This window comes from Platalea leucorodia (assembly GCF_965183815.1).
Source record: "Platalea leucorodia genome assembly, chromosome: 7".
In the NCBI taxonomy this organism is placed as follows: domain Eukaryota; kingdom Metazoa; phylum Chordata; class Aves; order Pelecaniformes; family Threskiornithidae; genus Platalea; species Platalea leucorodia.
Genome location: NC_138829.1, coordinates 5,712,314 through 5,724,863, shown reverse-complemented (window position 1 = coordinate 5,724,863; position 12,550 = coordinate 5,712,314). Strand labels below are relative to the sequence as shown.

Genomic DNA, 12,550 nt, shown 5'->3' with positions numbered 1-12,550 from the left:
CTTTCCAAAGCACAGGGCACGTGCTGCGTACTCAAGCCTGCTAGAGAGACCTCAGCCACATGGTTAAAAAAAGGCAGACGCAGCCTCCTTTCCCCGCTTCTCTTACTGTAGAGCTGTCCCCAGGCAGGGGCAGAGCACTGCAGCAAGAGCGTGTTATAATCCAGAGGTTTATGGAGCAAACCCTTATAACAAATCAAAACAGGTGATGGCTTGCATGAAGTTGTAGAAAACCGCTGAGGGCTAGAAGAGAAACATCACCCACCCGCTCCCTCCATCCAGGCCTGCAGTGATAGGTGTGCGCAAAGTCACCTGCAGCAGCAGCCCTCCCTTCCCGAGCACCGCAGCTCTCCTAACCCTGAGAGTCGGAGACAAGGGGGAAACAAAAAGGAACGTGATTTGGGAAGGACCCCCTGCTATTAAGTGCAAGGGGATTCTCTTCTAATGTGCCGTGCATTTGGGCAGTCCCACTGTTTCAGAGCATTTCTCGGGGAAATGCTGCAAAGAAGAAAAGCCGTTCCTCCACGGTGCTGCTGTGCAGAACAGACAGCTCCCACCTTTCTCAAGGGGAGGTGGAAAGCAAGTGCCGCACACCGAAATCCTGTGGTGGGTGCCCTAAACCCTTCCAACAGAGAGACCCCCTCTCCCCACTGACTGTGTGGTGTCCAGGCATGCAGACAACAGTAACAGGTAGGGGCTGGATTCTGGGCAAAATCACTAATGCACTTTTTGCCTGCTTATCAAAATGGACACATCACCCGTGTGAAATGGGTCATAGCATAGCTGTTTTATAAGTCTGCATAGCAGCTTCAGCTGAACGGCATGTTTCACATGAATTAATCCACCTTTTAGAACATTTAACCAACTGATTACTACCTCAATCTAAGCATTTTTTAAATTATAGCTTAAAACTTTTCTCCTTACATCATCACTAATCTTATTTATCACACAGCGCAGTTAGACGAGAGGTATGGCAGGAGCAGCCGGCACGCTCGGTTGTTAGACGGCATTCTTCTCTTCTTTTGTGCTGCTCTCCAGGTTCTCTCAGTTTTTCACCAGCCTTTCAGAATTTGCTCATTTCCTGATAACTTACTTAAAGTCCATTTCCTGCTTTCCTGCAGATACCAATCTTCTTCTCAAAATCAGAGGTCTGCCTCTGTAAACCGAGTCCTTTTCTTTTGCGCCTGCTTTTCCAGGGAAAATGGCTCGGTCATGTTTTTTGGAACCTCCATCAATCTTAGCTGGTTTTGCCAGCTCAGAGCTAGTCTTGTGATCTGAGAAACCAGGTTCACACCTCTGGATCCTCACTAACGCTAGCCTTCAGAGCAACGCAGTTCGCAGGCATGTATGAAAGGGAACTCACCGCTTCTGCTGACAGGGGCAATAACGACCCCTGTATCGTCTCCACCTTTAGAAGTGCTGCTCGTGCCATGCTCCCGCTCTTAAAATTCTTGTTAATTATTGACTTGTATGTATTCTGTACGCATCTCATGAAAATAGCAGAACTCTTGCTTTTAGCTGTCCTGTTAATCTGCGGTCTAATCAGATTCTTGTGACTTCATGACAGGAAAAAGACACTGAAAGCTTTCACACCCCGTGAGCTCTTTGGTTTAGATAACCAGTGGAGTAACTGGGAGTCCTCCTGGAAGACGCCCAATTGTACCAGTCTGTATCTGTATCACTAGTTACTTATTTTGTACCAGTTAACGTTAGAAGGGAAAGTAAAAATGGCCACCGTAAGTACATTTCAAACTGTCTTCTCTAAGCGGTTGCCCAGGACTAAACAATTTAAAACCAACTTATGTTTTTAAGAGAAGTGACTTCTTTTGTTTTTCCGCAACAGAAATTTTTAAGCAAACATACAAAGTACAAGTGCTGGAGAATATTTATTTTCACTGTATCATGACATTACTCTCATTAGCTGTCTGTTTTGTTTAAATACAAAAATCATTCGCTAGCAAATTGGTCAAATAAGGTTTTGTACACCATAGGTGCTGGTGCTTTGGAATTCCAGATGTAGTAATCAGAAGAAATCAGCTCCCGGGCTAAAAAAAAACCAAAACAGGCAAGAAAAATAAGAATTACAGGGTGCCTTACAATCAGACATTCCTTCATGCAAGTTAAGAGACTACTAATCCATCCTTACTAGTTTACAGAAAAGGTATAATAGCCGCTTTAAATTGTAAGACTCTTACTATTATTTGAAAATCGTTTCTGATAATGAGACATTTAAAGTCTCCGCTTCAATCACCTTTACTAATGTATCAGTCATGAGCTTAAAATTCAAACAGAGGTTAAGTCAAAAGCAGGTGGGTGGCTTGGATTTTGTTCAATGAATATAAATCGCATACTCGATATAAAACATACAATATGAAAGTGTTGCTTTTTTGTATTACAATTTAGGACTGAATGTGACCTGTCACAAAATTAACAGTGTGGATCGCAGTTTTCAAAAGGCATTTACAGACTTCTGCTAACATGACTGACAGAAGTTGCAACAGACGGACAGCAACAAATAAAAATGCTTCCATTAGACAGTACTGCTGAGATTTAATGAGTGCCTACTGTGTTCCCAATTACTGTATTTTTGGTGCAGACTTGGAAGAGGTCACGCATTAACTCAAGAATAAGCAGATTTGGTTTCTGCTCCACAGATTCACCGTAGAGCCACATCCACCAAGGGATGTTGGTGTGATGACACCAACAGCAACAGTCTCACCTTGCGTGCAGGAGCTGAGTTCTGTGCCTGGGTATTGCCAATCCACACATCACGTCTGCCAAAAGTGTCCTAAACAAGGGGCCAGACTACGGAGAGGATTCTCCGTCCCCCCAGTAAAAGTTCTGCCATTATGCAGAATGTAGTAAAACATCACAGGGCAAAGGGGAGAGAGCCCAAGAGCGAGCCTGACTTTGTAACTGAGTAATAAGAGCTTTCATCTGAAAGGGAGATGCCAGTCCCTACTCCAGGGACGCTTTAAGCATCACCAAAAAAAGAATACAAAGCAGAGAACAAAATTTCTGGGATGTCCCAAGCAAACTAGGAAAAAGCTTTGTCCAACTTTAGCTACAAAATTTTAGTCATTGACATCCAGTTCATACAATACACAGTTTCAGTTAAATAAATGACATTTTTAGCAACTCACATGCAGTAATTTTGGGTTTTCCTGGTACAAAGATCTGAATAGAATGCTGGTCTACGTAACATCCAGTAAGTGTAAAGTCTGGGATCCTAAAATACAGCTATAGAAAGAGAGGGGAAACATGATCAGATGCGTATTGTCATGCTTGCTGTGCTAATACTGGCAATGTGTTACATGCTCTTGGTGTGCAAATGTACTCCAAAATGACAGAACGTCAAATCCTGTAAGCAGGAAAACAGAAAACTCCATGCTGAGAACAGAGAGGCTAGTAATTATGTCTGACTGAAAATCAATGTATCTTCATAGCCAATTTAAGATAATAAAAAAATGACTACTAAGGTCTCCTTTCACAGAGCCTGTGACTTACTTTTACATAAGCAGTGTTCCCAGTGCAAACATAATCCGTTGGGTGCTCTTTGCCTGCAGTGCCAAAAGACACGGTTCCAGTCAGAGAAACTTCCAAAGATTTAGGGAACTTCTGTCCTGAAGCCAGAAACAGCATCTATAAGAAGTTATACAGCTGTGCCTACACTATACAAAACCGACTGGGGGAGGAAGTAGGAGGGCACAGGGGTATTCTGCTTACCGATGACCCAAACCAGTAGGCTCTTCTCTCGTGACAAATCCAGTTGGCCATAACTAACTTTGTACTCTAACTGAGCGATTGGGCCCCTGCAGTATGACAGAGAAGAAATAAACCCATTGGAATTAGCATCATTCAGTATTTATTAACACCCATTTTGTTAAAGAAAGCAACAAAATGCCGAAAGACATTATTTATGTGCATACAGACAAATCATACCTATCTGAGCACACTGCTAATTTATGAAAAGAAATTACAGAGCAGGAGGAAATCACTATGGTCTCAACCTAGTAATCATAAAAGAGCTGTTGATATTTCACTGTCTTTAGTTCACTGATAGTGTTTTACTAACACCATGATCAGCATCAGCAACTTTCTATCATATCATCTTTAAATTTTCAAGATAATTATGTGACAGTGTAGTCACGGCAGTTGTCAGAGAGGCTTAAATGGAAACTATTGTTTTAATTTTAAATAACTATGTTTTTGATAAGCTGATCTGTAGCTAGGATTAGCAGTTTTAAGGAACTGGTAACCCTGGGTTGGAAGCGATCTCAAGACTTAATCCACCGGGAGGATTGTGGCAGTGTTTCACGTGAAAAAATACCACAGGGAAACAGGATGCGCAACAGAAGTATTCAGAACATTACCAAATATTCTGGTATAATTCTGTATGCTGGAAATTACAAGAATTCCAAGGGGACTTCCTGACATCTGCGAGGTCGGTGTCCACTGGTAGTACTTTGATGGAGGATAATCTGTTATATTGACTCCTGACAGGTTCATTGCAGGAAGATCACAGAGAAATGGAAGAAATTTATTTAGGATTTCTTTATTCTTACCTGTTAAAAAAAGGTATACGAGCTTCACAGTACTCAAAAGAATTCTTTATGCTTTCATGAAGCTTTAAATTAACAGTTATTTTTAACTGTGATCCCTCTTCAATGAGTTGATAACATCCCAAAATTGGTGGAACAGGAACCTGGAAAGAACTATATTCATTCTCAAGATAAATTTAACACCATCATCATAAGATCAGTCATATACTGTTTTAATTGCTAAAGTACTTTTTTAAAAGAAAAACCCATTAATTGCTGACTGGTTTTGAACAGTATATGCCAAACTCTTCAGGCTGTTTGTCATACATAGGTTTGGGGTATACGCACCTGACATCTCAGGTTGGATTCATTTTGTCTAATTCAGGCACCTAAGTGGCTCACTGAAATAACAGCAGCCATGCCAAGCCGTCAAAGGTACTGGCACCTCCTGAACATGACTCAGATGACTCAAGTCCTGAAGTGCCTTCCAAGCACTTTATTATATTTTATATAATTTTTAATATAATTTTTAAATTTATAATTTTATAGCATTTTACTTGCCTGAATTGGACTGAAACTCATTCAGACACGTTCAACAACACAGGTATTTTTATTTCTGTTTGAAGATGGAAAATAACGAGGGTCAGGGATGTTATTACCTGGGAAGTGTAGTAACACAAGTTGAATGAATCTGAAGGAGGAATGAAAGGAAATTTGTAAGGTCCGTTATACACAGAATCATCCAGTGGCTCGGCACTACTGGACATCAGCATGGCAGGGTCAACGGAAGTCACACAATGATGGACCACGATATCTTGGAGTGGAGGACCATTAGTCGGGAGATTCAAACTGAGGGTTACGTTTGGTGCAGATCCCTCTATATCACACTGGAAGAAATGAAGTCAAGAAGTTATTCTAAAGTACCTCCCTCAAGTCAGAATTAGATGTTCAAAAATTGAATACAAGCATTAAAAAAAAAAAACACAACACACTAAAAAGTTTCAGCTGGCTTCAAACATTAGTACTGACAAATACTTTCAGAACAAAGTCCCTTTCCCATTTCTGTAGCCTTTCCCACAGTAGGGCTAGCGCCGCAGTCTTAGCTAAATGTCTCTTAATTGACAGGTACCCTTTAGCAAGAAAACAGCAGATAAGCAAGCCAAGGACTTACTGTATAGCTACATCATTATGAATGTTACATAAACACACTTGGTGATAGTCTAATTAATTCAGTTACTTTTACAACATCCGCTTAATGGATTCAAGCACGCTATTAATGGCCACTGCGGTCCCATGTCAGCTTTCTCACAGCAACCACGTGCGGCGCATCCATTGTCTCGTCCCTCCGTGTGCCAGCTCAGCAGCGCGCGATTACACCAGGGCTTTCTTCTTATGTAAGGGCATCCACGCTGCAAGATGACCTAGAAACTTGTCCCTCTGAGAGCAGGAAGCTGTTCACCCACATAATCCCTACCAGCATGGCTGGTGGGAAACAACCCAGTCTTCGGAAGTGCAGTACTTCAGTCGGCTTCCTTCGGAGATGAGTATCCCACCTCTTGCAAATAATTAAATTACCGTGATCCTCTTTATTAGGTCTTTCTCCTCCTAAAACACTGGTGGTTAAAAATGCAGCGTGCTGTGATAATATAGTGTGCTTCCTAAGCATAATTCAGGACGAAGAACGTTAAATACATCAACTACAGAACCCACAAATTTTAATGTATTTAAAAATTATTATTGATCTATTTAGTCAATATTCCCCAATTTTTAGTATTAAACAATGAAAACCATTGTCGCATACAAAAACATTCAAAATAATTATACAACCAGCTTCTTTCACCAGATTCTGTATCAACAGTTCTTATGTCAGCCAAACAAACAGCATTTGTGGATTGAAAATGTTGTAATAGAGAAGATTAAACTTTCATTTGGTAGGAAAATTAATTAAAAATGCTCAAGTAAAGACACTTGTAGAAGACTCATTCAGAAATTCTCTTTCTACTCATTATTTAACACACTGCTTATTAGATAGCTGGAAATAAACCTGGTGTTACACTACCATTTTTTAGTCTCTATATGCAAAGACTATATGAAATGATTTCTCCCTATTTCATTTAAAATAAGAAAAATTTGGGAAAATACACACAATGTAGCTACTGCTGGAAATTTAAGTCCCATAAATAGTTACTGAAAAAATGCATGAAGCATGCAGGAAAAAACCAGTAAAGATCAAAATAAAAAACACTGCTAATGCATCAGTCTAATATGTAATCGTTTGTTACACTTTGAAATATTACAGTATTAGAAATTCACTGATCACATACCAAAGTAAAATGCCATGAGTATTTACTTTCCCAGTGTGCTTGCATGAAAAATACTTTGGCCAGACTTGCACACATAAAATGCTCTCACCTTGCAATTTACAGCTCCATAAACTTGCCACGAGTCCACAACATCTCTTTTGTCGTACTGCATACACTTGACTTTTTCAGTGATACAGACATTAACCTGAGGTTTGCCCTTATACGTGTTGGATCTCCAAGCCGGTTGATTCTCATCTGTAGGCATTTCCTGAATGTCATCAAACGAGCTGTTTAAGCTGCGTATGTTTGTGTTTAAGGGGGTGCCAAGCGGACAGGCCTGTATAAGCAAATTTCGAAGCTGGCCTATTTTCGCATTCATCTCAGCTTCATTTTTCCGACTTGGAGAGATGTAGTCCACAATGCCTAACAAAAGAGCCAGCCCTTGCGAGAGCCCACTAACGGTGAGGAGGGGCGGCCGTGGCTCCAAGGTCTCCTCAACTAGTGGGAGACACGCATAGATCAGACCACTCTTCTGAAAAGCAAGCACGGGCCAGAGATCCCCTCCTTCAGTGCGAACTGAATATACTGATGAGTGATTGATTCGGGTGCAAGTATCTCGATGCTCCACAAAAATATGGTCATCTATGAGCCTCAGTTCAAAAAGCAAGGCTTTAAGAAAAGCGCTGTCAGATGGTACAGGCACATGTGTTGACCCGTTGAAGGTCTCTGCGCGTATTTCAACGGTGGGGAAACGTCTGTGAGATGGAAATAAGAGCGTCTTAGTGCTACTCATGTTTTCCCACCCAAAATATCATACCAACAGAGTTCCTAGAAGCAGAACCATGCAATCCCTTTTCTGGCTGTCAGAGAATGCAAAAGCATTACAAAAATCTTTGGAATATTGATATAATCAAGGATGGGCTTCTTCTAGGTATTCCAATAACTCCCAAAGGCCCCCCTGGTCCTAAAACTAACCTTGTTTAAGTGGAAGCCAGCAGCATCCTAACAGAAACAGTGATGGGATCAGAATCTAAATCTTTGTCAATAAAACTATTTCATGAGTAATTAGGGTTCATTCTAGCAGGTGGATTTTTACTGGAAACTTTGAGCAAATACATTCACTCATTTTTTTAATAAAATGTGAATCTGTCTGTCTACCCTTTCTGTTGCACAAAGGTATAGGATGTTTAAAGGACACTAATGAACCCAAGCATGACTCGCACCAGTGCAGCGAAACTTCAACAGCGAAAAATTTCTAAGAGGCGAGATCACACTGAAGACAAGTTTTCAGACATTTTAGAAAATGGATGTCCCATGTAATAAAATTCAACTACAACAGCTTTTTGCCTACATATAGTATGCTACTGCTACAGCTTTGCTACTCTACTAAATACTCTATTTATGAGACAGTATAATGCAAGTTACTCATTTACAGTTTTTTCACTGCTGTTCTGAGCTCATGCAATTGATCTGCAGCAGTTGCTTTAATTGATTAACAAGGTTAACTAGAAATCTTTACAACATTGCAAATACAAAGATTTCAGTGTACATAAGTCCATTTTTTCCAGCAAGAGCTGCATGGTTTTTGGGGGGGGGAGTGAAATGGATTCCACACTGCAAGTGCAATATATGATATAAGTTGTGACGACTGCATCATAATTTCATTTTTTTTACTTTTGAGTACTTAAGATGTAATCATATTACAAAGACACAAGGTTTTTTATATTTTAAAACTGCTATGTTGCATCAACTTATATATTTAATTTCAAATTTCCTAGAGATAAAGTTTGAGAAAAATCATACTAGCTGTTTAATGCTATGTCTGGGATTTTTTCTTCTGAAGCAGTATTATTTTTTAAAGGAGGGAGGGATGAATTTCTTCTCAAGCTAACTTAATTCTATCAAGAGGAACTGAAGAGTTGTCTTTTAATAAATAGCTGAGAAAAGAAAAATTACTTCCACTAATGCATTGGTTTTCATCCCTTTTTGGAACTACAGACTCCCCTGAGTCTCTCTTACATTAAGTCTGATAACAGGCTAGCTTTTCTACATTCTCTTTCATGGATTCCACGGACCCTCAAGGTGCATAGCACAGGTTACATGCCAGGCAACTGGTTAAATCACTTTATGAATCACGTTGTAGCAGATCTGTTCTCAGGCTGCATGTTTGTTCGCACTCAGAGCCATGCTTACACACAAACATGGGAGAAAAAAATGCAGAGATACCTAAATGCCTTCATTTATTCCCCTTTTTACACCATCTTTTTAAAGACATATTGACAGGCTGTTTCGTAAATTGTGATGGAACTTTTAATCCCAGCAATGTGGTACTTTGTTTTATCTATGACCTCCATATGTAGCGCTCCCCTTCTGCTCCTCAACACTTGCATGGTTCTTATCCTGTTGCCTTTAAGTCCCACCTACACCATCTTTCCTTAACGGAGTAGCAGAGTCTCTTGCTGGAGGCAGCTACACTTCCTCAGGCTTATTTTCAGTGACTGTGCTTTTTTGTTTGATTCTTAATCAGGCAGCTAGAGTTGTTTTTTTCTTTTTTCCAGTAAGGAGAAAGCAAGCATAGGCAGAGAAGCCAGAGCTACGAGACCTGTAAACAGGATACAGATGACAGTAAAACGCCTCCCTGCAGTCTCACATCTATTTTGAAGAGCAAAGGAACAGACTGGTTTTGCAGCTCGAAAATTTATGAGGACTTCCAAAGCAAGGCTGTTGATAAGAGGCTACATGTAACCTTGGTGAGCATCTCTTATTTTTGGTTGATGTTTCCAAAACAAAGGAAGAGGTGATATTTCAGTCTAGTTTTGTCTTACTTATGTCCCAATCTGCCTGCTCCATTTGCTGAAGCTGTCCCCACGCCACAGCAATCTTCTCCTCCCACTGAATCTTCCCAGCTTTAGCTGAGTCATTAGACGATTAGTTAGCCCTTCAGATCTCAGTTTTTCAGTATTCCCTTCTAGAAAGTGATGAAAACTTAAAAAGATGAAAGTTTCCAGGGATGAATGAGCTTTGGTGATTCAAGAGAGAGACCATACTTGTTGCCTGAATTAAGTTATGATCAGCTCAAAAAAAGTGGAATGCTTTGATGTCCCAGATGTCTTCTCCGAGGTTAAAGATCAGGGCTCACGTATCTCCAGCTGAGTGCATAAGTCCCGAAACCAACAGTTTCCATGTGATCCGGCATTCTTTATATTGTCTGTGCGCTTTGTTGAATTTAAGGTCAGTTAGGAGGATAAACTTGGGGTTTCCACAGCCCTATTATTTCCTCTGGGAACTTGAAAGATCTAAGTCTGGAAATCACTTGAAGTATCAAGTATAGTTTGCCCTTTTCAAAGCGGTGCTATTCCTTGTCTCTGCCACTTACTGTGTGACAAGTTACTTCACATATCCCTGTCACTAGCCCCCCCTCCCTCCATGGCGATTACACTCTCAGATTTTTGGGACAAGGCTTTCTCTTTCTCTGTGTTTGTAGAGGGGAGGCCTCATCTCTAGTCTTGTAAGTAATACAAGGACCATAATACTAATCCTAAAACAATCAGAGGAATGTCCGATGTAGAGATCTGTCTGCACCTCAAGATGGAAGATAGCCTACTTGCTCTTTTTTTTTTTTTTTTTCTTCCTTCTAGGTTCTCTCTTCAGTTTTACTGAATACAGACTAGGACTGTGGGTCACATCTCTTTAGTCAGGTCTCAGTATTTTTCCTTTTCCTACCCCCCAGTTATTTTTCCTTTCATTTTTTGGAAGTGAGTCCTCTGAAATCAGAGAACAGTACAGGGAAATGACAACAGATTTTGCCAGACCAACAAAAGAAGCCTGCCTAGCCCAAAGTCTTACTTAAAACTCTGTAAGAGTTCTGTGTACAAAGTCCCCCTTTGGTTCAGTAACTTAAAAAAACTACGCAAAAATTAAAATCAAATGGAAAGTTAAATTTCTGCCTGAACATACTGTACTTTTAGTACAAGTACGGAACAAGATGAAGAGAATATAAGAAAAATACATGCTTTCTACTTTGCCCATAACACCACTTCATAATCACTGCCTTGTCCTCTTCCATGTAAGGACAGGGAAGAGCTGGGTAAAATCTTTACAGCAACTAACAGAAAGAGGAACAGAGAGAAAAGTCATGTGCAAAATGCAGAAGCTGTAAAAAAACATTTAGGCGGTCGCGAAAAGCACATTATCTGCACCCAGAAATTTTCAAAATCAGGTTCAGAACCGTTCAGCGGCCGGCGGCGCTGGGAGGACCGAAGGGGTTTACCAGGCACCAGGCTATTTTGGTATTTTTGCGTCTGTTTCGGGGCCCCGAGGCAGCCCCGGCCGCTCCGAAAACACCGGCGCCCTCCGATGCCCACCTGCCCGCTGCCTCTCCCCGCCCGACCCAGGCCCGACGGGAGGCGCAGCCCGGGCAGAGGCGGCCGGGAAACCCCCGCCGCGCCCCGGCCCCCCGCGGGCCCCCGGCCCGGCCCGCGGGCCTGCCCAGCCTCCGGGCCCGCGCCCGCCTCCCCGTCCCCACACCGCCGCCGTTACCTGGAGAAGAGCACGGTGCCGCCGGTCGCGGGGTCGTGCCTGAGGAGCCACAGAGCCCGCAGGGCCATGGCGGCAGCGCCGGGAGGCTGAGGGCGGCCGCGGCCGGGGAGGGGCCGGGAGCTGCGCGCAGCGGCGGCCGCCCGGCGCAGGCCCATTTCCGGCGGGCGGAGGCGGCGCCGCGGCGGCTGCTGCTGCTGCTGCTGCCGGGGCGGCGGGACACAATGGGCGGCAGCGGCGGGGCGGCGGCGGGCCGCTGAGGAGCCGCGCCGCCCTCCCTGCGGCCATGGCTACCACGGCCGAGCTCTTCGAGGTGGGTGCGGGCGGCGCCGGGGCTCCCTGCGGGTGTCGGCGGGCGGAGGTGGGCCGCGCTGGGCCCGGGGGCGGGAGGCGGTGGCGGGGCCGGCCGGCGCTCTGAGGGGATGCGGCGGCCTCTCTCCCCCCGCCCGCCCCGGGGCAGCTGCTGCCCGGGCGGGGAGGGAACCGGGCCCTGCCGCCCGGGGTGAGGGCGTGTGCGGGGCGCGGTGAGGAGCCTGAGGAAGCGGGGTGAGGCGTGGGGGGCTGAGGAGGCGGCGGGGGGAGCGGGGGTGATGCCCCGGGAGGATGCAGTCCCTCGCCTTCCCTCAGGCGAGGGCTTGCCGTGCCCCTTAGGCCGGGGCCTGCTTCCCCTGGGGCTGCCAAGGCTTTGCAGCAGATGGGGTGCTGCTTTCAGCAGGGTCACAGGCCACGCCAGGCCCGGCCGCCAAGCAGATAACATGACTCTTCTTCTCCTGAAGGCACGTATTGCATTGACCCCAGCACCATGGTGTCTCAGCGCAGCTTCTTCTCTGAAATAAGGAAATAACTTTGCCCTCCCTTTAGCCGCTGTGGAACTGAGGCACAAGAAGCCAAATAGCTTGCCCAAGGCCGTGCACGAGCAAGGCAGAAATATAGCAAGAGTCTGGCAAATTCTTCTCTCCTGGCCTGGACCACAGGCTCTCGTGATGTGACCTGTGATTAACAAAAAGTGTTTGTCCCCACTTGCTAGTGCATGGGGTTGTGGTATCGTTACCAGGTATCCTGTATTTGCTCTCTGAGTCACTCGAGAGCCGGTTGTTCATTTGGTGTGTTAACACTGGGACATGCTTTGCTCGGCCTTCGGGAAAGGTCTTCCTGTTTCTCTGCAAGATCCTT

General features: G+C 43.9%; 2 protein-coding genes across 3 annotated transcripts in view; one reads left to right on the top strand and one right to left on the bottom strand.

The window, feature by feature from the left end:
- Window positions 1-1,806: 1,806 nt before the first annotated feature.
- On the bottom strand, window positions 1,807-11,492 carry AP5M1 (adaptor related protein complex 5 subunit mu 1). 2 transcript variants are annotated; one of them, XM_082317503.1, is made up of 8 exons: window positions 11,381-11,492; window positions 6,951-7,596; window positions 5,198-5,425; window positions 4,563-4,702; window positions 3,724-3,809; window positions 3,505-3,620; window positions 3,141-3,237; window positions 1,807-2,042 (listed from the first exon to the last, which is right to left on the bottom strand). In XM_082317503.1, the coding sequence occupies exons 1-8, from the start codon at window positions 11,446-11,448 to the stop codon at window positions 1,945-1,947; spliced, it is 1,479 nt and encodes a 492-aa protein (XP_082173629.1). In that variant the 5' UTR covers window positions 11,449-11,492; the 3' UTR covers window positions 1,807-1,944. The 2 variants fall into 2 exon arrangements, 1 of the variants encoding a protein (XP_082173629.1); XR_014228742.1 differs by lacking the exon at window positions 1,807-2,042 and having other exon boundaries at window positions 3,505-3,639.
- Window positions 11,493-11,535: 43 nt separating this feature from the next.
- The window catches only part of EXOC5 (exocyst complex component 5), a 29,296-nt gene continuing 28,281 nt past the window's right edge, over window positions 11,536-12,550 (top strand). Inside the window, exon 1 of the mRNA XM_082317501.1 lies at window positions 11,536-11,690. Within this exon, the coding sequence (XP_082173627.1) occupies window positions 11,664-11,690 (27 nt within the window). The 5' untranslated portion in view covers window positions 11,536-11,663. The remainder of the gene's footprint in view (window positions 11,691-12,550) is intronic.